Genomic DNA, 23623 nt, shown 5'->3' on the forward strand with positions numbered 1-23623 from the left:
ACAATATAATTTTATAAACAATGTTAAATATTATGATACATGGAGAAGTGAAAGATGGCAGAGGATTGTTTGTAAAACAAAGATTGCAACTGTTAGTTAAAACTTGACACAATAGCCTAACTGTACTGAAAACACTCGCAAATATTTGCAGTCTTGTCAATATGCCTTTGCGTCTTGTTTGTTTTACTTCGCCTCCTGCTTGTAGCTCACCTGGCTACACCCACTGAGAGGATGCACCTGAGCACCGGGAAGCGAGAGCAGAGCACTGCCCTCTCAGGCGGACAACCAGTTGGTCTGACACAGAGACGGACTTCATGCTGTAACCGGGACCATGGTCGGAAAATACATCGTATTCGTTGGTTTTTTGCTTTGTTACATATCTGGGATTGACAACAAAGGTGAGGTTTATCTTATCTGGATCATATATTGTGTTAACACTTCGACAGAGCAGGAAAATATCTGGCTACTTCGCTTCGTTTCTGTTTTAGCCAACACTAGACTTTTACGATCAATTCTGTTTGTTTTTGTTATTTTAAAACGATGTAATCAGAAAACCAAGGTAATAATAACTCCACAGAAAGTTGATACATTTTCAATACTACCTTTCCTTTTAATGGGTGATTTTTATTTATTTATTTAGATGACGTCCTGAGGGCAAATTGCATCACGTGTTTTAGCATTTCCCCAGTATTTAGAGTTTCTTTGTGTATTCACCTTTCTTTCAGACCTCAATGGAATTACATCAAAACTTTCCAAGTACTCTATTGTAAATCCTCAGCTCGTTAACAGACGAACAAGGAGTGTCAACAGACTGCCAGAGCACAATGAGGTCGGCCAACCCTTACTAATTTTTTTTTAACCTGATCTCTTAAAGATAGCCTAAAATGTAATAATACTTTCTTTTAATTCATGTCAGAAGGATGAAGAGGAGACAATATCATATGCGATCAATATAAACAACAAAAAGCAGGTGCTTCATCTGAAAATCAACAGGTAGGCATACTTTATTTCATACTGTCATTACTGTAAGTCCCTTTTTGTTGGTGCTTCAAACCAAGTGTCCCACTTATTTGACTTTCTCTTTTTTTCAGGGACTTTTTACACCCAAACCTTGCTCAGTATTCACATGACACCAATACGACACACAGCTCATCATTCAAACAACATGTAAGTCACCATGTATGTTCCCTATCCTGGTTTATAAGGCTGTCCCAACCTCAACCTTTACCCCGGATCTATTTTTCTTTTCCCAGGCACACTGCTACTACCATGGAGAAGTGGAGGGATATGAGAATTCAGTGGTGGCTCTCAGCACATGCTCTGGCCTAAGGTAGAAAAATCTCTGTTCCTGTTATTACTTCCTCAATGAATCAGACATATACTGATTCTGTATTTCATAATAGTTTTTCGTAGAATTAATGCTTGAGGTCATCACTTGAACAGATAAATATAACTTAAGACACAATTCTCAGTGATGCTGATTTAAACTGTACTACTGAGGCCAGAGCTGGGTCACACATTAAACAAAATACAGTTGGTTCAAAGGTTCGTACCAGTCCGATTTTGCCAAAACAATCTGTGACCTCTTTATTTACTTCTTTACAGGGGTGTGATCATCTTTGGAAATGAGACATATGCACTTGAGCCCGTGGCACAATCTGCCACCGATGACCATATTCTGTACCTGATGAAGGACATTCAGTCTGAACCTGTCACCTGTGGGGTCGTCAGTGAGGCTGGATCGACGCAAAGCCATCAACCCTTTGAACCTGGACACTCACTGACCTCACTGTTGCGGGTTAGGACACACACTACATTCACTTTAATGTATATTATATTCAGTCAGTGTGAATAGGTTTTGGATAGCATGATTGATGCTTGTGACTTATTCTTATTCTTTGCTTTCTGTTTCAACAGAGGAAGCGTAATTTACCACAAACCAGTTACGTGGAACTGGTGCTGGTTGCCGATAATCTCCGGGTGGGTGTACACAGCGTGTGCATGAGTTGACTGCTGTGAAAGCAAGAATGAATTCCTTGCAATAGGTCTGGTGTTGGTGTTAACACCCTGTACAGCCAAGTGACTCATCACTTATTGTTCCATCCATAAATGTCATAATGCTTTTCCTGTGCTGTGGATTATACAGTATTGACCAAAGTATTAAGCAATGTATGCAAATAGATATGAAATATTTTTTTTATCATTATGTGAAATCTATTTTACAGTATAATTTTAAGAAACAAAATGAGACAGCGGTGCGCGAAGAGTTGGTGGAAATGGCTAACCTGCTGGACGCGGTGAGAATTCAAGTTGTTTGTAAAAGTAACGATGCAAAATTTGAATTAATCTTTAAGTTGTTTCTGTTCTAGTGCTGTGCTGTGCTTTAAGACAATCTGCTTGCATTTTCTGTTCTATTCTAGTATTACAAACCTCTGAATATTCGTGTCGTGTTGGTCGGGCTGGAGATTTTTACGAACAGTAATCCATTCAGTGTGGAAGGATCTGCAGGAGACGTGTTGGGGAGGTTTGTTCAATGGAGGAAGGCGACTTTGTTACCAAGAATCAAGCACGACATTGGACAACTCATTGTGTAAGTAACTTCTTGCCTTTGTTTTTTTTAATACCATGTTGCCATCATGACACTGTTTGATACAGGTCAGATGTTTTGATCTATCTCTTGGTTCACTTCTTCCTCAGCGGTCGGCCGACGGTGTACGATGGAGGTGTATTGGGTATGGCCTTCGTGGGCACTGTCTGCTCCGTGGCGACTGCTGGAGGAATCAACGTGGTCAGTTCAACTCCCTTTTAACTTCTAACACCAGCTGACACTACGGTGCCTTGGCAGCGTGAGCTTTTGTGTAGAAACTGATACTCCCTGCATTATTCATGTACCCTTGTATAAGTGCAGCTCATTTTCAAACAGGTTAGACTTACCACAGTGCTCCTGAGCTCCATGACAAGGCATCTTTTATTTTCTCATTGGATTCCCTAGATTCTTTTGCAGATTTTTTTTATGCTCATACTGAAAGGAAATACATCTTCCTGACCAACTAAAAATAAACCACATACCTGTGAACAAGATGAGAATTGCTGCCAATTAGGTCAAACTTTTGAATCGTCAATCAGGAAATAGATTAAATCAGTCTGGCTAAAAACACTCTGTCACTGTGACTATAAAATGGACGATTTTCAATTTAGTACAACATGTTTGGATATGTATGGTAAATTAAGCACAGAATGTTCATGTGTCTTTTTACAGTTCGGCAACGACAATTTGGCTTTTGTCTCTACTGTTGTGGCGCACGAGATGGGGCATAACCTGGGGATGAATCATGACAACACAGGCTGCCGATGTACTGACAACAGCTGCATCATGTCTGCCGGCGCTAGGTAAAACATCTTCTATAAATTATTTCTTAACCCCTTGACTTTAAATAGTAGTTAAAATCCAACAATAATTATTCTGTGCCTTTTACAACACCCATATTGTCATGGGGAGGTGATAAGAAGCAGACATATGATCGGACCATTGATTTTGTGGGTCTGTTCATTAATACCTTATCCTGTCACCCTGTAGTGGTTCCACCAGTTTCAGCAGCTGCAGTGAGAGAGACTTTGAGAATCTCATCCTCCGTGGAGGAGGCGTGTGTCTGAGAAACCAGCCGTCACCTTCAGATGTGATTGATTCTGCTGAATGTGGAAATGGCCGTCTGGACAAAGGAGAGCAGTGTGACTGTGGCAGACCCGAGGTAGAGCACCGCCTATCTGATCAGTACACTCAAGAAGTTACAGAACTGAGCACTTCATGTTGTTGAGTACATTATTGTCGTGTAATATAGAGGGAGCTAAGTGTTTGTATGCAGGTGTTTTAAATCTGACAACTAGTAAATGTGAAAAGTTTCACAGAGAGAAACAATGTCAGGGTTGGTCTTGTGGTTTATTCTCAGTTTAGACAGGTGTCGTGAATGAATGTCTAACCCTTGATATGTCTTTGTAGTGTGGTGACGGGTATAGTTTTGCTCTGTTTCCATTTCATACAGGAATGTGATAACAGCTGCTGTGTTGCTGCCACCTGTCTGTTTAGACGTGGGGCCACCTGCGCTCATGGGGAATGCTGCGAAGACTGTCAGGTCAGCATTCTGCTAGACTCAAGACTGCAGTGAATGAAGGCAATAAATCCTCCATTCTTTGCACTTAAAAATCTACATTTTCTGCTGTTTGTTTTAGATCAAAGTATCTGGAACGCCATGCAGAGGGTCTGCCGACACTTGTGATCTCCCTGAGTACTGTGATGGCAGCAGTGCGTTCTGTCCCAACGACTTCTATCTCAAAGATGGCCTGTCTTGTCAAAACAATGCTGCATACTGCTATGAGGGCAGATGCCAGACATATGATTACCAATGCAAACATCTCTTTGTATCAGGTACATCCAGTATATGCTAATGTTGTTATTCCAGTTAAGAGTCTACAAGGAGATACTGATCATCTGGCAAGATATTAATTCACTTCTTATCATTAATATTTTATCTTGGCTATTATTTGCTCTTTGGGCAGATCAAGCGACAAAGGCAGCAGATACTTGTTTTCAACATGCAAATATCCAAGGAAATTCATTTGGAAACTGTGGCATCACCAGCAGTGGAAGTTACATCAAATGTCCTGTGGAGTAAGTTCAGATTTAAAATTTTCTGTAACTCCGCAGCAGTCATTTTATAATTAGTATCAAGTTCAGGAGATGAAACTCAATTATTTATTACATGATACAGCAACACAGAGCACACCTGTTGGGAACTGGGCTTGTGAACTCACATGGATACAGTTTCATCAATGTTGTCATGTACTTTATGCATTATATATTACTTGATGCTTATGTTAGCAAAATTATGTGATGCAATATTATTTTGTCAGTTAAGGGCTAGGTCATTTTTTTCCACGATTTAGCTGATGAACAATTTTCTCTGAACTTCCACTGCAGAAACACCATGTGTGGAAAGGTGCAGTGTACCAATGTGGACGTCAACAACCCCCCTCCTGGAGCCCAAGTCAGCATCCAAATAGTCGATGGGTCAAGATGTATTAATGCAGACTTCAACCTCGGCACAGATGTGCTAGATCCTGCCTACGTTAACCCCGGCAGCCCTTGTGGTAAAGGAAAGGTGAGTAGGCTTTGAATACTGGAAACTACTCTAGGATGTTTGCACGTCAGAGAAGGAATGTAATAAGGAACCTAATGCGATGTGACTTGTTCCCGGAAGACTCTGCCACAATGACACATCATTTTAACCACATAAAGTGTGAAAGATAATATTACGTTTTTGATCTTCTCTTTCAGGCCTGCCTTGATTTTAAGTGTGTAAATGCAACTGCACTGTTGCCAAACTTAGACTGTGATGCCCAGACCACCTGCAATGGCCGAGGGGTAAAAAAAAAAAAAAAAATTCCTCACTTTCTTTACTTCATTGCTGGCCACTAATGGAAAGTCTAACTTTGCTGTTATGATGTTTTCTTCAGGTATGTAATGACCAAGGACACTGCCACTGTGATAATGGGTGGGCCCCACCCAACTGTGACAGGTCAGGTCGAGGTGGAAGCATAGACAGTGGTCCAGCTCAGATAGGTGGGTTTTAATTGATTCTGTCAATTTTATAACGCCACTTGTATCAATTTAAAAAAAACATGCCTATTATTTTGGCAATTACAACTTGATATTTTATTGTAACTTCTGTAATAGAAAAAATATATAGTGAATATGCAATATGAACATGACTGTTTATGATAAATAGTATGGTTAAATATATTGTTCCTTGTTCACATATGACTTCGGCATCCTCAGACTACTCCCTCAGGAACGGCCTGTTGATCTTCTTCCTGCTGGTGGTCCCTCTTCTGGTCCTTCTTATTCTGGTGCTGCTCTACGTCTTCAGGAGAGATACTCTGAAACCGTGTCTAGGTAGAAGGCGGAAGTAAGCATCAAATCACTTTAGATATATTTTAAAAGCTGCTGTGGTAATGTCTTAAATTAAATTTTGATGGAGAGATTATTGTTTTTAATAAGTTTTTGATTTTATTACAGGTCAAATAATGCTCAAAATATAAATTCAAACACACAACCAAACAGAAATGTCCGTTCAAGTGCCACAACCCAGCCTCCAGCACAGACTCCACCTGATAGAGTAAGTATTTTTGTTTTCTGTGAGTCACGGCAAAACAATGCCATGTTTATTCTGTAACTGGAAAACCAGGTTTTCAATACTAAAAATGCTGTTACACAAAAGAAAACAAACAGCAATGAAGTTAACAGGTACTAGTAACAGCTACATTTTCAGTATATTTAACATATTATATTGTTTTGTTTTGTTTTTCCTCCTCAATTGTAGCCGGGAAATCCGCCAGCTACCACAGCTCCAGCTTCTGGGTATGTACTGTTTTAAGTGACCTCACATTCAGAGAATTCAGAGTTGTCACTTAACAAACCTGTATGACTGATTAACCTGAATTTCCGCATAACATCAGTTTCAGATATGGAGAGCTGGATTACTGGAATAAAGAAGAAAATACTAGCCCTGCAAGGCCGCCACCCCCGAAGCAGGGCCCTGGTATGCCCAGACCAATCCCTCCCAAACAGCCAGAAAATTAATCCTCTTCTTTAACCAAATTATATGTATGCATGTATAGAGTTTACTACAGCTTTATACTGTATTAAGGACAATTTTAAACACTGTGACCCGTTGCCAGCACCTTTATAAGGGAGGCTGTCGTAACACGGTGGTGGATGAGGCTGTTAAATGTGTAAATACTTAGTGCTATATGTGTTTTATTTGATTCCTGATTATTAATCATTGCAAATATGTGCACTTTTGTATTTCCATTATGTTTTTCCCAAAAGTATTTTAAAGATTTTGTGAATACTAATTTGATTGTAATAAAAAAAATGTGTCAATGTAATATAATGATGATACTTGAGGCACTACTGTTTGTTTACACAATGATGGTTTAGTATTCTAATATGTCATGTCTAATAACAGCCAGAGGAACTACTACTACTTTATCTACGTTTTGCTACGTTGGGACTTTTAAAAAAAATTCTTATTATGACTTTTTTTTTTTTTTTACATTGCTTTATTGGAACCTTTACTCAAGTAAAGGATTTGAGTATTTCTTCCACCAGGTGCCATTTGCTCTTTCATTATTACACACTGAATCCAGTTAATGTGATGAATGATGGATTACTATTAATAGTTTCTTTTCTTGTATTTCTCACCTGAGCTTAGAGACAGAGCTGATCTAAACAGCAGCAGTGGGGAAAATGCTCACTGCAGGTGATACATAGATGGCAACTTTTATGCTAAAATTTCCATCAAAATGTTGAAGGTAAAATAAATGAATGAAAGAGGTTAGGGGGTTCTGATAAAATATTATCAGATGGAGATGAAAAATGCATAATAGACATTTGACAAACGGAGACAGTTGTGAAATAGAGTAAATCAGACCCACTCCTAATACATCTCCCTCCTAAGTGTGGACTTTTATTTTGAAAGCATTGTGACCGGAAGACATGTTTCCTCGTGTATAGCGGAAGTAGGTAGTCAGCTGTAACCATCCTGCATGTATGTCAAATATGAATGGCAGTAATACTGTGTTAAAAGTTGAGTGTTTAACCGGCTTCCTGGCAGCAGCAGCAGCGCATGGCAGCAGAGGAGGACACAGGTGTCGGTGTCGGTGTCAGTCGGGCTCCAGCTTGTCTGTGTGTCCTCTGCGGGCTGCCTGCCGCTGGGAAGTCCACCCTGGCCCGCACGGCTCTGAGCACCGCTGCACAGCACGGATGGAGAGCCACTGTGGTGCCGTATGACGACCTGATCCCCGAGCATGCTTTTCAGACCAGAGCGGTGGAGGACGAGGTCGCAGTACTGCAAGATGTGGTAAAGACATCCAGGGCCGGTTCTAGGCAGGCATATATGAGGGGGCAGTCAGAAATGTGAAGGGGGCATCATGTGAACACATCATGCTCCAGCACTTTTTTTTCTCTGTGCTCATAGTAACTTCATTGAATTGGGTTGTTGGCTATGTATGTGTCCAACTCCAACCTGGAGAAGTGGACTGCACTTTGTCAGGCCTCTACCCACCTGTCCAACTAGGGGCCGGGGTGGCCAACCGGGGTCTTAGAGCCCAATTTTTTTACTGTCATAATGCAAAGAGCCACATTATATGGGGGGTGACGGGTGTTAGGGGTGCATATACCTGAAGATGCATTGCAAACCCAGAGGGGGTGAAAAAGGTGAGTAGCTAAACCCCTGTAGGGGGGTCATAAAATTTTTGTGATTTTAAAATGTGAGTGAAGCATTCTGGTGTACTCTGAGAAGAGGGGGGGGGGGGGGGGGTCTACTATGGTCAAGATTTACAAAACTGAAAGGTAGTCTTATGAATACTAAAAAAAAAAAGAACAGAACATTTTAGAAATAACAGTGTCCCTTTTTCGGCGGATTTTTGTGCTACTGCAGATAATTTTGTCAACTTGTAATATACACATTTTTTGAGTATATTAAAATGTGCTTTCTCAACTTCTAAAATTTGGATTTGAGGGGGCAAGACATTTATTTGAGGGGGCGCTGCCCCCTCTTGCCCCTGCGTAGAGCTGGCCCTGAAGACATCTAACAAGACTAAATAATAATCTGAGTAATAATCCCATGCGATCCATTAGTTTCACAAGACTTTTTCTTTACATGAAATTATGTACTGAAGAGGAAAAGTACAACAAGTTAGAGCTGTTATTAAATGCCTAACTCCACTATAGTTTCACATATAGCTATGATTACATGTTGCATTAAGGTCACATACTGTAGGGTACTTTCCCCTATGAGTGTAAATGTCATTGTCATGCAAGTCAGTGTCAACATCTGTTTGTTAAAATATACTTTTGATTCGCCCATTATTAATGAAAATTCAGTTGCATACTTTCAACATTACTACTACTTACTTATTACAGGGTCTTATTGGCAGAACAATGTGTTTCTTTCTTACTAGCACACTGAGTGGAAGCTGCACAGACAGGCCGTGTTGCAGTGCATTGAGGAGTTCTTGAAGAAACCTGAAGTGATGGTTGAGCTGCCGAGCAAATGTCAGATCAACAGCGCTGCATGGGAACGATGCATTCGCACTCTGCTGGAGCCTGAAGCCTTGGACCACTCTCACGCTGGCCGTGCACCACTTGTCCTTCTACTGGATGACAACTTCTACTATCCAAGCATGAGATATGAAGTGTACCAACTTGCAAGAAAGTGTAAGGTTAAAAGCCACTGAATGTACATGAACGACTGTAGTGGTAGTCTTGCACTTTTAGCCCCTAAATTGTAAACCTTTTATATTCTAAATATCTGCCTACAATGTTTAAAGGGAGCTGATTTCATGCTGTAAAGCTATTCAAACCTGTAAATCCGGGAGCCTCCTGCAAGCCCCTGAACACAACAGATGTCTTGCAACAGAAGATAGGCCAATTTAAAGACAACTGCATGTTTTCTATAGGAAGTTTTCAGCAAATCTAATCAGTTAAACCCACAGGGCACTATGGAAAATGAATAATATTCAAACTACAGATTTACTTTGTCTTTACAGATTCACTTGGGTTCTGTCAGGTGTATCTACATTGCGATTTGGAGTCATGCATCAGCAGAAACCAGAGTAGGCCTGAGCCCGTTCCCACTGAGGTGATAGTGGAGATGGTGAAGCGTCTGGAGTCTCCAAATGCACAGAAGAACCCATGGGAGACAAAAAGCATTTTGCTCAACACTACAGATAGTTTGTCCAAATGTGACATGTAAGAAAGCAGAATCAGAACCTATTGAGTGTTTTACTAAAGTGCATTAGACAAAGTTTCATCGGTTGCCTCTGTCTGTCTCTTCTTGTGGTGTTGCTTGTCTTCAGCCAGAGGGTGGTAGAGTTGATTTCCTCTGCACTGAGTAACCCGCTGAGCCCAGTAGAGGACAACGCTGAACAAAAGGTGTGTTTGTGTTTGAATAAGTGTTTTATACATGTGCCTACAGAGGTGGAGGACTGATCTGTCATTGTCATCTCATACTTGGCAGGAAGCTGACCGTCTAAAATGTGCCTCTAGTGTGGTTCACCAGGCTGACCAGGCCTGTCGACGCCTGATTTCCGAAGCCATGAAAACTGCCAGAGGTGAGCCGATGGCTTGAATGATGTCACACAATTCACACTTGACTCACTTTGTGGTCACCCAGCAGCTCTGTCTTCATGATGCTTTTGTTACCTTCAGAAAATCAAGTGGCCTCCGAACACATGAGGTCTCTGGCAACTCAGCTGAACGAATCCAAAGCAACATTTCTACACAACCTGAGGAAGGAGTTGCTTCAGGAAACGTGTCTCACTCAAGGGGAGGACATTGATGTGGAACGTGTGGTGAAAACAGCAGTGAATGTTTTTGACCATGAGAAAAAGGACATCTTACAGAGGATCATAAATGACCATCAATGACTTTCTCCCCCACAAAGCAAGTTTAATTGCATCAAATTGCAAATGTAAATAAAATGTACTTTATCTGGATACTTGCTCTTCAGTTTCATGGAACATCATGACATTTTATTTTGAAATAAAAACATGAAATACATTTTTTTTTTAAATAAACCACTATGAAGTCGCCAAGTACATGATTTTTGCAAATATCATCAGATAACATTTTAACCTTGTTTGTCAGGATACACAAGTTTAAAGGTTCAAGTGCCCATTAATCTAAAAGTTCCTGTCCATAAGTTAATAACGTACCACCAGAATAAGTCTTTACCTTGGACCATGATTATAAATTAAGTCTTATTATTTCCACAAAATCAAAAACTACTTCTTAAAGTAAAACTGGGTTTAGTAACATTATTTCACAATACGGTATCACAGGGTTACCCTGGATCTTTACAGTGCCTCAACATCAGTTAGTACACAAATATGATGTGGCTACATTGAGATTTATTTTGTACTAAAAATTGAAATACAGCATCACAAAGCTACTCAAGAAAGTTCATAAATATTTGTAAAAAAGGGCATTGAAGGTAAATTAATAATTAAAAAACAACAACAAAATGTTACTTGCTCACTTGGTTGGACACCTACACTCTGAGTGAGGTATAAATAAATAAATATCAGAACAGCAAGCAGGATTATAATAAGCCTAGATGGACACATACTTTGTCTATTTTGACATTGAGCTGTTAAGGCCGCAGTCTCTGAACATCCCACTTGCGGGTTCTCACAGCAAAACAAGTCCAACTCATTTAAAAAAACTTTGGTGTATAATTAACCTGAAAGGGTGATATAGACGGTGGGCAAAGTGACAGTTTCAACAGCCCTGTGGTTGATTCTTGTGCTGCTGAAGCTCTTAAGTATTTACATAAATACTGTTAACTGGTCTTTTATTTGAAATGTCTTACATATAGCTGCCCGTGTAATTGTGCTTTACTGAGAGAGCTGAGTGAACTGCAAAGAGGTGAGATGTGGCAAACCACCAAAGATCTTCTAAACACAAGCAACACTGACTGTAGGAGGCTGCAGACTACACTGTGCCGCGACATGCGCCTGTGGTTTTGCACATTCAAAACTATTGTGAAAGGCTCAAAGTTGAGAATAATATAGAAGGCAAAAAATATAGTGCAGGTAGTGAGTGTAACATAAGTAGTAAACTGTACATAACAAAAATAGAAATCAATGTTATTGTATTGAAATGCCACGCAAACCAAATACTGAAAAAAAGGACCTATGACTCCATGTGCTTCCTTTTCATTAGAAATCACTTGTTATGTTGGCCACGGGCAAAATGGCATGCAAAGTCATATTTGTCTATGCACATGTGTCCACAGATGTTGCACTGGAAAGGATGTTCATAGCCATGGCAGCCCATGTGGATGGTGTAGAGGATATTGTCAGAAAAGTGTATATCACAGTGCTGGCATTTATGTAAGAGCTGCTGATCCGGTATGGTCAGGGCAGCGGTGGGTGTGCCCGGCTGACTGTTGTTTACACTCGCAGTTAGGGCGTTCATGTTGTTGACAAAACCCAGGCCAGGATCTGGACTGCAAGCGCCGTGGCCCGAGGTTGGTGATTGTTCCTTAGACGGTGACGTGTGCGATCTGTTTGAACACGCTGCGACCTGTTCGCTAGAAACCTGATGTATGAGGATGGGCTTCTCGTCTTTTAAGGACTCCCTGTCTGGAGACGCAGGGGTCTGAGACTCGGGGTGAAGGTCGGCCAACTGACCAGCGAGCGTAGACAGCTGATCCAGCGGGTTATTAAACGTCAAACCATTGCTGCCCCTGCTGCAGCTGTCGTTCTCATCCACCTTGGGGAGGTTCTTGTACTCGCTGCCGTTCATGTGCTGGTGAATCTTATGAGACAAGTCATTTAGATAATCTGACTTTGGCAACACCATGGAGGGGGAGTTGAAATTAATGAGCAGTCGCCTGCTGAAGCCCAGCGAGCCCGTCCTCTTCTGCAAGGCGCTCAGCATCCTCTTGTTGGAGAAAGGAGAGCGGACCACCCTGGTGGGCAGGAGTTTGTGGCGGCGGCGGCGGTGGTGCGACAGGTTGCTGCGGTCGCTGCAGCGGAAGGCGCAGAGGTCACACTTGTACGGCTTCTCCCCAGTGTGCGAGCGCATGTGGGCTTCCAAGTGGCGCTCGTACGCTGAAGCAAATGGGCACAGCTGGCAGCGGTGAGGCTTCTCTCCTGGGTGACAGTCAGGAGAGGAAATAAATGCTGTTAGTTGACATTACATATTCTGCAGCAAAAACAGCAACAAGGGCCAAGGCATAAAGGACAGTTTATGTATGCTGCAAAAGGGATTATAGAGCTGTATGATAGAGACAAAAAAAGAAAGAGCAATGAGTTCTTCCAATATTGCTGCTATGATTAATTTCATTATCAATTACCCTGCCATTGTTTTCTTTAAACAATTCCAGGCAATAATAATAATATATTTAATAATCAACTTTATTTGTATAGCACCTTTCAAAACACAGTTACAAAGTGCTTTACAGAACAAGTTAAAATAACACAGTCAACAAGAACATTAAAAAAAACATAAAACCAAAGACCTCATCTGCTTTACAGAGTGAGATAAAACAGTCAGGATAGAAGCATAGGACCATAATCAATCAAGGAACAATAAGTCCTAAAAACAAGGATAATGATAATAATAGAACAAATAGAATCAGATAAAAGACCATAACAATGGCAAACAACAGATAAACAACATGTCATTTCTAGCAGCCCAGGGTCATGTACTAAAATGGGCTGTTTCATTTGTCTTCACAGTGAAGAGGCTGGGACTGAGAAATGTCTGGCATTTTTACTAGGGGAAAAAGATCAAATCATAAACTGATTATAAAAAACATGGATGCTGATGCTGACTGTGCCAAATTTGAACATTTATAGTGGAAAAAAAGTGGACTTCCTCATCGCCCTGACATAAAAAATATTGCCCATGGTGTTCCTTGAGTGAATAAATGCAAATGTGTGACTGTAAACACTGACCTGTGTGAATGCGGATGTGCTCTATTAACCGAGCCATGCCCTTGTTGGCATAGCTGCAGTAGCTGCACTTGTACTTCCCGTCGCAGGTCCTCTCCAGTCCGTCCATCTGCACCTCTGACCCGTCCTCCATGGACAGGCTCACCTCCACAGACGGAGGGTCCAGACCATTCTGCTCACTTCTGGGTGCAGCAGCTACAGACAAAACAAACACCATGACTTTAACATCATTATACTACTGTGTACTTGTTTTTTTGTTTTTTTTTGTATGATTGTGCGTCCTCCTCACCGGCTTGAAATTGATCCGCTGACTCCTTCTCCCCACAAACAGAGCCTGAGATCATGTTGACGTGATGAGTTTGCTGTGTCAGATACTCTTGAAATTCCTTCACAAAATCCACAGGCTCGGTCTTTATCTCCTCCATCTCTTCCTTTGGTGTGTTGACTCTTCGCTATTTTAGTTCATAATAATCAATCAGACATGATGTGCCAACTCTGTTTTCACATTTGACAGCAGCTGACTACAAAGTAGCTAACGTAACTGTTAGCTTGCCTGTTAACACCCGACGTGCTCACAGGTGTTCAGCGGAGCTAACGTCCCCTAACACCGGTTATTTGACAACAACTTTCCCCGTATATCTCATCTTACGTTACCGTTTAGTGAACCAACAACATTTCCGCTAAACGGAGATAAATATAGAAATTATGCACTGATAAATTATTAGCTACAATCGTTACCAGGTCAACGCCACACTGCTTCCGTTTTTCCCCTTGTACCAAACGTAACTGTTGCCTTCGGGTACAGTTGGAAAAAATATTACCATCAATACCGCCCATAGGAACGTAACGGTTCACAGAAACGCTTCTCATACAAGCGGATAGGCTTTTCCTGTGTATTTTGTGTTTTAATTCAGAGCCACTGATACATTCAGTTATATTCGACCGTTTAATTATTTTTTACTTACTTGACAAGTTATTATTGTTTTTACTGTTGATCATTTTTACACAAGCACAAAATCCGACTCGTAAAAGAGGCAAGTGAAGGCACCATGTAAACATTTCGTAACACAGCATGGCTGCCCCGTTGGTCAGGATTTTGTCAAAGGTGAGACTATGGTTATGTTTAAGTGCATTTACAGGGTTTCTACGCTGACTTTAACTCCCTCTTCCCGGTTTTATCCCGTAAAGCTTGGCTAACATGTCCGTCCTTTGTTTACGTTATGTTGCTAGCTAGCAGACGGCTAACATTAGTACACAAACTAACTTGTTATGCTAACTCTAAATGAAGAAAGGGGTGAATGTGCTAGCTTGTGCTATTAGTAATGTCCGATAATCAACATGTCTCATTATTATATCCTCCTTCCAACTTTCTCTCTGCCCTGCCTTTAGTCTTGCAGACAGATCTCTCGGCCATGGGGGGCATGTCAGGCTGGTTGGAGGAGCCTGAACACCAGATCTGCCCCAGATGTGGCTTCAGATCAGGCATCTGGGGTGGTCTCCTTCCCTCCCCTTCAGACATATTCAGAGGAGGAGAGCATGATGAGAGAAGCAGGTGAGCTGGGATATCTGGCATATATTATATGCATAAATAACTACAGCTGCTGATCTGCTGCTGGACATGGATATACCTGATACATTGAACATCTGTGTTGTTGCTTGACAGTGAAAAAATATGCACAAGAACGCATCGCCCCATTTGTGTCAAAGATGGATGAAAATTCAGTCATGGATGAGGAAGTGATCAAATCTCTCTTCGAACAAGGAGTATGTAAAGTGCAACATTATATCAGATACGCCATTATGTTTATTATACCATTGGTAACTCTGATATTGTATTGTCACAGCTCATGGGTATTGAGATCGACCCAGAGTACGGCGGCACTGGCTCGACCTTCTTCTCCTCCATTCTGGTTATTGAGGAGCTGGCGAAGGTGGATCCCTCTGTGGCTGTGCTCTGTGACATCCAGAACACACTGATCAACACACTGTTTAGCAATCTGGGCACCCCGGCTCAGAAAGAGAAGTACCTCAGCCGACTGTCAACTGACATGGTGAGCATCTGACAGTCTGTTTAGTTTTTTATTGTGACTTGAACCTGTGGTGCTTCCTGGTTGTAATTTAAAGGTGAAGGCAGCTAGTTGACGAACAGCCATTGAACAATCTGAAAAGATCACTTTATTGCCTGTGCATATTCTGCACAACACTTCCTGGGATTTTTTTCCCTTCTCTACTTCATGTACCGGTACCTGTTCTCATGTCACACAGGTTGGAAGCTTCTGCCTCTCTGAGGCCGAGTCAGGCAGCGACGCCTTTTCACTGAAGACACGTGCTGAAAAACACAAGGACTATTACATCATCAACGGATCCAAGATGTGGATCAGTAATGCAGAACATGCAGGTGTATTCCTGGTGATGGCCAATGTGGACCTTTCAGCTGTGAGTAACTCTCCATCTTGATGCCAGTTCTCAGCCAAAATGCCGCCTCTTCATTTAGTTTTTTAATATTTCTTAAGGAAATGTCTCAGTGTAAGAGTGTCTAGCTCTCTGTCTGCATAAAATAATGAGGTATGCTATAGGGTAAATACTTCAGTTAGCTATTGAATCTATTTTGATTGTCTTGTCAGTGAAAAAGCCGAGTATATTTGCTTACAGGCCAAGGTGATGTGTTCACATGTCTTGTTTTGTCCATTCAGTTTCCAGTGATACAAAATGAAGAAAAATCCACATCGATAATACTGTTCTTTGAGAGTGTTTGTTTCAAAGTTTAGTAAAGTTTATTGTCACTGTACATACATACTTACATGTTTAAAATTGTAGCCTAGAGTTAAATCAAGAACTCCCCGACATCTCTACTGATTTACTGAATGTTCGCACCCCGTTGGCAGAGATGCATTTAATGCCTCACTGACACTGGCACTTCTACAATTACAAATGTAACATTAGACTGTCTTGTGATTGATAGGGTTACAGAGGAATCACCTGCTTCATAGTGGACCGAGACACCGAGGGACTTGAGATCTGCAAAAAGGAGAACAAGCTCGGCCTGCGTGCGTCCTCCACCTGCCCGCTGAATTTGGACAATGTCAAGGTGCTGCCACACACATTACTGTGTGAACCAGACTAATGTGAAACAAACACACTGTCACTTTTCTTAACCGTGCACTCTCTTACTGTAGGTACCAGAGAAGAACATTTTGGGACAGATCGGTCATGGGTACAAATACGCCATAGGGATGTTGAACGAGGGCCGGATCGGAATTGCAAGTCAGGTAAACGACGCTCCGTTTAACATTACTAGCCTACATGTATCATGAAAATGTTGTATGTGCTAATTGGTCTTGTATTTCAGATGCTTGGCCTGGCACAGGGTTGCTTTGACCACACCATCCCTTACACCAGACAGAGGACACAGTTCGGAAAACGCATCTTTGACTTCCAGGTGACGATCTCCTTTCTTTTACATAACAAGTTTGTGATCGCTCACATTATGCTGGTTGCCAATAATTTATATAATGAGTGTTTATCAGTATGGTGTTATGGTGCTTTATCTATTCTAGGGCCTGCAGCACCAAATAGCTCACGTGGCAACGCAGATTGAAGCTGCTCGGCTGCTGACGTACAACGCTGCTCGTCTGAAGGAAGCTGGGAGACCGTTCATCAAGGAGGCCTGCATGGCTAAATACTTCACAGCAGAGGTCAGTCGACTGAATCATAGACTAAAGTGACACACAAGGATGATGTTTCCAAGGTTTTGGGGACTGTCTTTTAATAGAAAATATTGTGATCATCAGGGTTATTTTAATCTTACACATTATTTGGAAGTTGCTGAACCTGTATCATTCTCAGAATTCAGATTTTTAATGTCTGTGTGTCATGTTTTGCCATCTCTGTGTTACATGTTCGATATGTTGTTTTGATCTTAGCCAGGAAACTTTCAAAAAGTTATATTAAAGTTATTTTCCTGTTATTTTCTCTCCTCCTCAGGTTGCAACCCTAACCACATCGAAGTGCATCGAGTGGATGGGAGGGGTAGGGTTCACCAAGGACTACCCCATAGAGAAATACTACAGAGACTGTAAAATTGGTGAGTATGACCAGACGAATACTTATATTTGTGAAACCTCTGTTTAGATCAAAAGTGGTTCAGGCGACCGAGACTGAAGCCACACTGTGTGGAAAAGGACACAGCTCATGAGAGTTACAGGAAGGTCAGGTGTAGCTGTGTGTGATTGGACCACGGCGGGGTGGAGCGGAGGGCTGATAGCAGCAGCAGCTGTAATCGGACTCTCCAGGAATTCCCCTCTCAGAGTGTCATTATGCCAACACACAGCCAAGGGAACTTGCCAGGGCAAAATGTCACTTTTGCTTTCATCACTTCCATTTCAGCTCCTCAGTTCTCCAGCTGGAGCTCAGGCATAATGAGCCTCCTTTGTCTCCTGATAGTGAAAGCTGCAGACTCGTGTAGTGAGCAGGGGAGTTTGACAATATTGACCTTGTGTTCTTTTTTTCCTCCTTTTTGTCTTGTTTTGTTTTCATGTGCAGGCACCATTTATGAGGGCACGACGAATATCCAGCTATCCAGTATAGCCAAGTTCATTGATAAGGAGTACGACCACTGAAAGCCTGGTAGATTGCACTCTGTGTTACACTCCATGTGGGTTTTTCTTCTCCCTCAAATGACTTTGGTGGGATAAATACGGCAGCGTTGCTTTGTTTGTAGAGCTGCTCTCATCTTCCTAGAGTTTTGTTGCAGTTTCAACTTGTATACTTGTAAAGTAGTTCCCACCACTGACGTTACTGATGTAGTTAATCTTCTCCGGTTTGGGATTAAAGTTTCTTTGGTGTGATGATTTTTTTTTCTTTTTCACTTTTCCATTCATTTTCTATCACAGTGTTGTTCATGTGTAGATCTGTATCATTTCCCAACCTGGCCATATTTGTGTTCTTTTTATTGATATACAGTATGTCAATGAATCATATCAGAATAACATCCAGTGTTGCAATAATGTAGAGGAGTTATTGAAGGATTTTCCTTAAATGTTTGACTGCATTCAGAAGGTCTGCTGTGACTGAGATCAGTAACTTAATGGTGCATTTTCTTTGCAATATACTTTAAAACAGGTGGATTGTATCGGTCCTGCACACATCGTGCACCGTAAATACTGTACAGTGCCTTACTGGCAAAATGAGAACGCATTTTCGCATCATAACAAAATATTACATGTAAAGAGTGATCTGTCAATAACTTACAAAATCAATAAATGTGAATCATACTGTGCTATATCTATGTATTTGGTTTGTGTCTGGTTGTAGGTTAGTACCAAGTTCTGTCACTAGATGGGAGCACTGTCTAGAGTGACAGCAGCACCCGGACACGAGGCAGCTTCTCACTGAGAGAGCAGTCAATTACCACGTCTCATAACAGCCTGTCACCTCTAATGATATTTTATGTCAATTTAATTATGCCAGTGCTTCAGATGAAAAGAGCCTGCCTTGCATAATTGCCTCACTGATCATTTTGCAGGTGAGATTGATTACACGTCCGTGGCCTACATGCTGCGTAAAATGAGGTTTATTGTTTTACACAAAACAGACAAGCTGTGTCCAAATATACAGACCCCCATGACACCTCAGAAAAAAAATCTATACACGTACTTTCATGGTATTTAGTTAAATGATTTTATATATATATTTAACCAGAGTGGAATTTATTCCTAATTGCTGGAATGCTAGCTACTGCCAGTTTTGATTCCAAATTATAGGACATATTTGAATGTATGATTTCCATGAAGTTAATGGATAACTGTGTTTTCATACACTTACTGTACAAGATTGTGTCATTTTTCCATTTAAAACTAATTAAATGCTGCTTTAACAGGGAGATAAAAAAGCTCTTTCTGAAAATTCTCTATCTAATAATATACTGAGATGAAAAGAACATAAACTGGAGTATAAAAGATTAACAGACATATATATAAAGACATTAATATGACAAAGCATTCTCCTCATATTTTATTGATCATTCCACTTACTGAATATGGTACAATTAATTGAAATGTCTAAAGCCTAATTCTGTTCTCTATCATGGTAGGGAAGCTCTCCTTTTTTTTCTCCACACAGTATTTAATAAATATGTGTTTTTTAAGACTATTCCCATGTATGGAGTTAAATTAGATGACTGTCAGAGAGAGATTGACCACATGTACATTATATTTCATCACCATCATATCCTTTAAAAAAAAAAAAAAAAAGGCCAAATGATTAGTGTTTCAGTGGGCTGCTGAAGAAGTAGGCTATAATTTAGCCCTGGGTCTTTATTGAAAGAACTAATAATCTGACATGATGTAATAAGATATAAACCTCTAGACTTGTGGTTCATCTGCAGGTAATGTTAGTGCTATACTGTGTGAGAGAACATGACAGAGGCTTGGAGAGATATATTGTAATGTGGACATCTAATTGATAAGATGAGACATTTCCAAAAATCACTTAAACAACAAAACAGAAAAGGGGAAGCACATGCAGGCACACGCCGTTTGCATCCTTGATTGAGTGTTCTCTGTTTTCCCCTCTGATCCACTCTGACTTGTTCTGTCTATTGAAGGAGCCCTTGCTTAATGAACATAATCTGATGAAAACACAGCTATCTGTTTTTCACTTTGAATCGGCAAACGCAGCTCAACTGGCCTCTTTCTCCGCCCCCATCTTTAACACAGCTATGAGACCTCTAATTATGCAGGGATTCAAGTAGCTTTTCACAAAACACAGTGTTGTCCTTTAGAGCTGGAGAGCGCTCCATGAGCTAAAAGGACAGGCTGCATGTTTGTAGGTTGAGCAAATTCAATTTGTTTGATTAGTTCACTGCATCTGCTTCAAGTTTGGTTTAAATGATGAATCTCAAATGCGGCCAATGTTGAGTTTTTATTTTTTATTTTTTGCCTGCTATCAACATGTATGAGCTGAATTTTACCTCAAATTACACCTAAAGATATGCACAAAAACACTGTGGTGCTTTTTATTTTTCAATCAAAGGCCTGCAGACACATCATTTTTTTGTGCGTTTTCAGATTTGTGTGTGCATGTAATTCAGAGAAGCCATGATGTTACAATCAGAAGTCATCCTGTGCATCAATCTGTAATTTAAATGTGCTTTTTTCTAGTCTGATGGCAGAAACATACACAAAGGACACTCCATTTACTCCCTCTTTTCCTTCTAATCTGATCCCAGTCAACTATATGAATGTGTCATTACAAATATGAGCTGCTGCAGCACTATTGTAACATGCGACAGAAACAAGCCCTGTGTTGTGCATTACACCACCTGCTGCCATTGTGGGTCTGCAGGCTTTTGTGCAAAGCTGATTTGAAAAGGGCTTTATCGCAATGGTATAAGCCTTCAGTTTGATGTCTGCCTGTAGCACTTCCTGACTAATAAAATTACACTGAAGTCAGTGAGCTCCGGTCAAGGTGAAGCGCACAGCCGTGTATTGCTTTCCTGTTGCACCAAGGGAAGGGAGGAAACTTGAAATGCAACAGATGAGTGACAGGTTGAGCCTCAGCAGGTCGCAGTGTTCAGCAGCAGCAGCCTCAGCGCAGGAATAGAGTAAGAAAACTGTTTGTGCAATAGCTACTCAAAATGTTTCCCTATTAGATTCTTGTTTGATAATTGGCGGTTTGCATTAATGCGTAAAATCTGTGCGTAATCTTCGTAATATTTGTGCCAAGGCCAAGATGCTCTGCCTTGCAGTGTGATAATCTCTGGACCATGTATTCAATTTACTGACCGGTGATTGCGCACGCCCCAAAAACCTTGAGACATTTTCCTCTTTAATCTAATTGGATGATAAGTGTGTGCCTACTGTTGAGCCCGAAGCCAAAACGCTTGCGCGGCCCTTCTTCTTTTTTTTTTCTTTCTTTTGAGTCTATTCTCGTCACAACCCCCCCGCGGATTCATCTCAAACCTCATTTGCTATTGTACCTGCCCAATAGCAGAGACGTAACAGAGGCGCGTTTTAACTCGGATGGCATTTTTGATTTCATCATTACAATCCGGCGCAAGTTTGACGCAGCGATCTGTGCGTCCTCACTCTGATCATCCCCAGGAGGTGGACCCGGCTCCGTGCGACTTTCTCTTTTTATTCCCCCTCTCCTCCTCTTTCTCTGACTTTTAACAACAAATATAAAGAAAGAAAATCAGTTTTAAGGCATTTTTCCTACCTCGTGATATTTTTTTTTAATGTTGATCCACATCGGACAATAACCGGTGATGGCAGACTCTGATGCGCAAGAGACTCGCCAACCCGCAAAGGACTCTCCGTTCTCCATAAAGAACCTGCTGAACATCGAGGACAAACCCGCGAAGCCGAAAAGCTTCCTCGGCTCGTCTAAAGGAGTGTTCGAGAGCAGCTTCTTCTCTCGGCTCGGTGACCTGTCTCTCCCTCGGTTTGAGTTGCCCTCACACAGAATTGGACTATCGGGGCAGTATTTGGAAAGAGCGTCTGCCTGGTGGTACCCATACACGTTTGGGGCTCATCTGAGGACCGGGGGTAAATATTGTTATTTTAACTCTACATGTCAGAAAACGGCAGAAATCATCTTGAGTTAGATGAATGTCACAGCACAGGGCCTGCTTGGATATAGTGAAAATGTGTAAATGATTGTTATGAGTTGCTTGATTATAAGGAATATAAACTCTCGATTTATATGGATATTTTAAGGAAAGGGAAATTTCATATTGAAATACAGGTGGTTGCCTTTGCAGATAATAGGCTTTAGGGTCCAAAGAATCACGCTTGTAATCTTTTCTGCAGGGTCTGAGAAGGCCAACCTCAGGGAGGCATCACCGGCACCGGACAGGCGCTCCCCGGATCTCCACAAAAGTGAGCATGATGTCAAAGAGGAGAGCGCCGACGACGACATCGCGCTGGATGAAAGTGAAACGGATGAGCCAAAGAAAGAGTCGGAGCAGGGCGACGACTGGAGGAGAAAAACGGACGAGCTGGACTCCGACAAGAAGCCCTGCCGGAAGAAGAAGACGCGCACGGTGTTTTCCAGGAGTCAGGTCTTCCAGCTGGAGTCCACCTTCGACATTAAGCGCTACCTGAGCAGCTCGGAGAGGGCGGGCCTGGCCGCTTCCCTGCACCTGACGGAGACGCAGGTCAAAATCTGGTTTCAGAACCGGAGGAATAAGTGGAAACGGCAGCTGGCCGCGGAGCTGGAGGCGGCCAACCTGAGCCATGCGGCGGCGCAGAGGATTGTGAGGGTGCCCATACTTTACCACGAGAACGGAGCCCCAGAAACGACCGGGGGCCCCGCTGCAAACTCATCGGGGAGCCAGTCACTCGTGGCTTTTCCCCACCACATGTACTATTCCCACCCAGTCCCGCTGCTGAGGCCTGTTTAACACTGACTGAGTCATAATGAACTGTAAATATGTTTTTAAAGGAGAGTGACCTTCATTGAAAAAAAAAAATTAAAAAAAAAATACAATTTTGTATATTTTGTAGATGAATGGGCACAATGTTAGGTCATTTTGTTATTATTATTATCATTATTATTAATTACTTTTATTGGTCCTTTATCCTGCTGAAGTGTCGTTGAGCAAGGCACAGACTTCCTATTACAGCCCAAAATGTGTTGCAAAGGGAAAATAGAAATTATAATTATTATTACTATTGTTATTATTTTTTATTGTTATTATTATTATCTCTAAAGTGGCTGAATATATTTTAATGTATTCCATTTGAAAAAAGAACTTGTTTTGAACAGGGTTTGTCCATATGTATTTTCCAGAGAATTGTGTCAGTGTTTGTAGCTAAAAATGTGGAATTTAATATTTTGATATTTTCCAATATTGTGCAATACTGTTGGCTTCACATTAGGCTTCAAGCCTTTATCACCTATAGTTCACTTTTACTTTTAGGAAAAAAAACAAGGCTATCCTTTTCTCTTTGTAACAGTGAGGACAATCATGTGATCCTTAAAAAAAATCCCTGAAAAAGTGCAGGTGTCGAGGAAGTTGTTTCACTGACGCAGTGTTTTACGGTAAATACAAAGCCATGACATAGCCAAAAATAGCCTCTGTTTTCTGTATGGTTTT

The 23623-nt window shown here is 41.3% G+C and overlaps 5 protein-coding genes across 8 annotated transcripts; 4 read left to right on the forward strand and 1 right to left on the reverse strand.

The window, feature by feature from the left end:
• The first annotated feature begins 41 nt into the window (after positions 1-41).
• adam9b (ADAM metallopeptidase domain 9b) lies at positions 42-7197 on the forward strand. 2 transcript variants are annotated; one of them, XM_085761170.1, is made up of 22 exons: positions 42-398; positions 726-829; positions 917-993; positions 1092-1167; positions 1254-1330; positions 1606-1798; positions 1918-1980; positions 2226-2297; positions 2421-2590; positions 2698-2788; positions 3260-3390; positions 3578-3749; positions 4041-4130; positions 4228-4423; positions 4555-4666; positions 4976-5156; positions 5333-5419; positions 5512-5617; positions 5834-5963; positions 6074-6173; positions 6378-6415; positions 6514-7197. In XM_085761170.1, the coding sequence occupies exons 1-22, from the start codon at positions 332-334 to the stop codon at positions 6635-6637; spliced, it is 2457 nt and encodes an 818-aa protein (XP_085617296.1). In that variant the 5' UTR covers positions 42-331; the 3' UTR covers positions 6638-7197. The 2 variants fall into 2 exon arrangements, with proteins under 2 accessions (XP_085617296.1, XP_085617297.1); XM_085761171.1 differs by having other exon boundaries at positions 230-398; positions 920-993; positions 6514-7166.
• Positions 7198-7568: 371 nt separating this feature from the next.
• On the forward strand, positions 7569-10559 carry pstk (phosphoseryl-tRNA kinase). 2 transcript variants are annotated; one of them, XM_085761053.1, is made up of 6 exons: positions 7569-7919; positions 9022-9277; positions 9610-9811; positions 9919-9994; positions 10080-10173; positions 10271-10559. In XM_085761053.1, the coding sequence occupies exons 1-6, from the start codon at positions 7686-7688 to the stop codon at positions 10486-10488; spliced, it is 1080 nt and encodes a 359-aa protein (XP_085617179.1). In that variant the 5' UTR covers positions 7569-7685; the 3' UTR covers positions 10489-10559. The 2 variants fall into 2 exon arrangements, with proteins under 2 accessions (XP_085617179.1, XP_085617180.1); XM_085761054.1 differs by having other exon boundaries at positions 7589-7916.
• Positions 10560-10621: 62 nt separating this feature from the next.
• LOC146967343 (zinc finger protein Pegasus-like) lies at positions 10622-14293 on the reverse strand. Of its 2 annotated transcripts, XM_085761052.1 has the most exons (4): positions 14179-14268; positions 13814-13969; positions 13528-13719; positions 10622-12720 (listed from the first exon to the last, which is right to left on the reverse strand). In XM_085761052.1, the coding sequence occupies exons 2-4, from the start codon at positions 13947-13949 to the stop codon at positions 11789-11791; spliced, it is 1260 nt and encodes a 419-aa protein (XP_085617178.1). In that variant the 5' UTR covers positions 13950-13969; positions 14179-14268; the 3' UTR covers positions 10622-11788. The 2 variants fall into 2 exon arrangements, with proteins under 2 accessions (XP_085617178.1, XP_085617177.1); XM_085761051.1 differs by having other exon boundaries at positions 13814-14293.
• A 284-nt stretch (positions 14294-14577) lies between these two features.
• On the forward strand, positions 14578-18800 carry acadsb (acyl-CoA dehydrogenase short/branched chain). The gene is made up of 11 exons (XM_085761044.1): positions 14578-14629; positions 14914-15076; positions 15188-15288; positions 15369-15575; positions 15790-15960; positions 16487-16612; positions 16701-16793; positions 16874-16963; positions 17082-17219; positions 17509-17608; positions 18067-18800. Exons 1-11 carry the CDS (start codon positions 14597-14599, stop codon positions 18141-18143), a joined length of 1299 nt encoding a protein of 432 aa, XP_085617170.1. The 5' UTR covers positions 14578-14596; the 3' UTR covers positions 18144-18800.
• A 2547-nt stretch (positions 18801-21347) lies between these two features.
• hmx3b (H6 family homeobox 3b) lies at positions 21348-23026 on the forward strand. Its single transcript, XM_085760974.1, has 2 exons — positions 21348-22070; positions 22335-23026. The coding sequence occupies exons 1-2, from the start codon at positions 21791-21793 to the stop codon at positions 22925-22927; spliced, it is 873 nt and encodes a 290-aa protein (XP_085617100.1). The 5' UTR covers positions 21348-21790; the 3' UTR covers positions 22928-23026.
• Positions 23027-23623: the final 597 nt, after the last annotated feature.

The sequence above is a fragment of the Trachurus japonicus genome, chromosome 19 (genome assembly GCF_045865225.1).
Source record: "Trachurus japonicus isolate A0001 chromosome 19, Traja_1.0".
Lineage (NCBI taxonomy): Eukaryota > Metazoa > Chordata > Actinopteri > Carangiformes > Carangidae > Trachurus > Trachurus japonicus.

Excerpts from the sequence above, each read along its gene's own strand:
- pstk (XM_085761053.1), top strand. The coding sequence starts at position 7,686 with ATGGCAGCAGAGGAGGACACAGGTGTCGGTGTCGGTGTCAGTCGGGCT. Across the intron at positions 7,920-9,021 it reads TCGCAGTACTGCAAGATGTG|CACACTGAGTGGAAGCTGCA; the intron begins GTAAAGACATCC and ends CTTTCTTACTAG. Across the intron at positions 10,174-10,270 it reads AGCCATGAAAACTGCCAGAG|AAAATCAAGTGGCCTCCGAA; the intron begins GTGAGCCGATGG and ends TGTTACCTTCAG.
- adam9b (XM_085761170.1), top strand. The coding sequence starts at position 332 with ATGGTCGGAAAATACATCGTATTCGTTGGTTTTTTGCTTTGTTACATA. Across the intron at positions 5,157-5,332 it reads GCCCTTGTGGTAAAGGAAAG|GCCTGCCTTGATTTTAAGTG; the intron begins GTGAGTAGGCTT and ends CTTCTCTTTCAG. Across the intron at positions 5,964-6,073 it reads TGTCTAGGTAGAAGGCGGAA|GTCAAATAATGCTCAAAATA; the intron begins GTAAGCATCAAA and ends ATTTTATTACAG.
- acadsb (XM_085761044.1), top strand. The coding sequence starts at position 14,597 with ATGGCTGCCCCGTTGGTCAGGATTTTGTCAAAG. Across the intron at positions 14,630-14,913 it reads TGGTCAGGATTTTGTCAAAG|TCTTGCAGACAGATCTCTCG; the intron begins GTGAGACTATGG and ends CCCTGCCTTTAG. Across the intron at positions 17,220-17,508 it reads CTAAATACTTCACAGCAGAG|GTTGCAACCCTAACCACATC; the intron begins GTCAGTCGACTG and ends TCTCCTCCTCAG.
- LOC146967343 (XM_085761051.1), bottom strand. The coding sequence starts at position 13,949 with ATGGAGGAGATAAAGACCGAGCCTGTGGATTTTGTGAAGGAATTTCAA. Across the intron at positions 13,720-13,813 it reads AGCGGATCAATTTCAAGCCG|CTGCTGCACCCAGAAGTGAG; the intron begins GTGAGGAGGACG and ends TTTTGTCTGTAG. Across the intron at positions 12,721-13,527 it reads GCACATCCGCATTCACACAG|GAGAGAAGCCTCACCGCTGC; the intron begins GTCAGTGTTTAC and ends ACTGTCACCCAG.
- hmx3b (XM_085760974.1), top strand. The coding sequence starts at position 21,791 with ATGGCAGACTCTGATGCGCAAGAGACTCGCCAACCCGCAAAGGACTCT. Across the intron at positions 22,071-22,334 it reads GGCTCATCTGAGGACCGGGG|GGTCTGAGAAGGCCAACCTC; the intron begins GTAAATATTGTT and ends TCTTTTCTGCAG.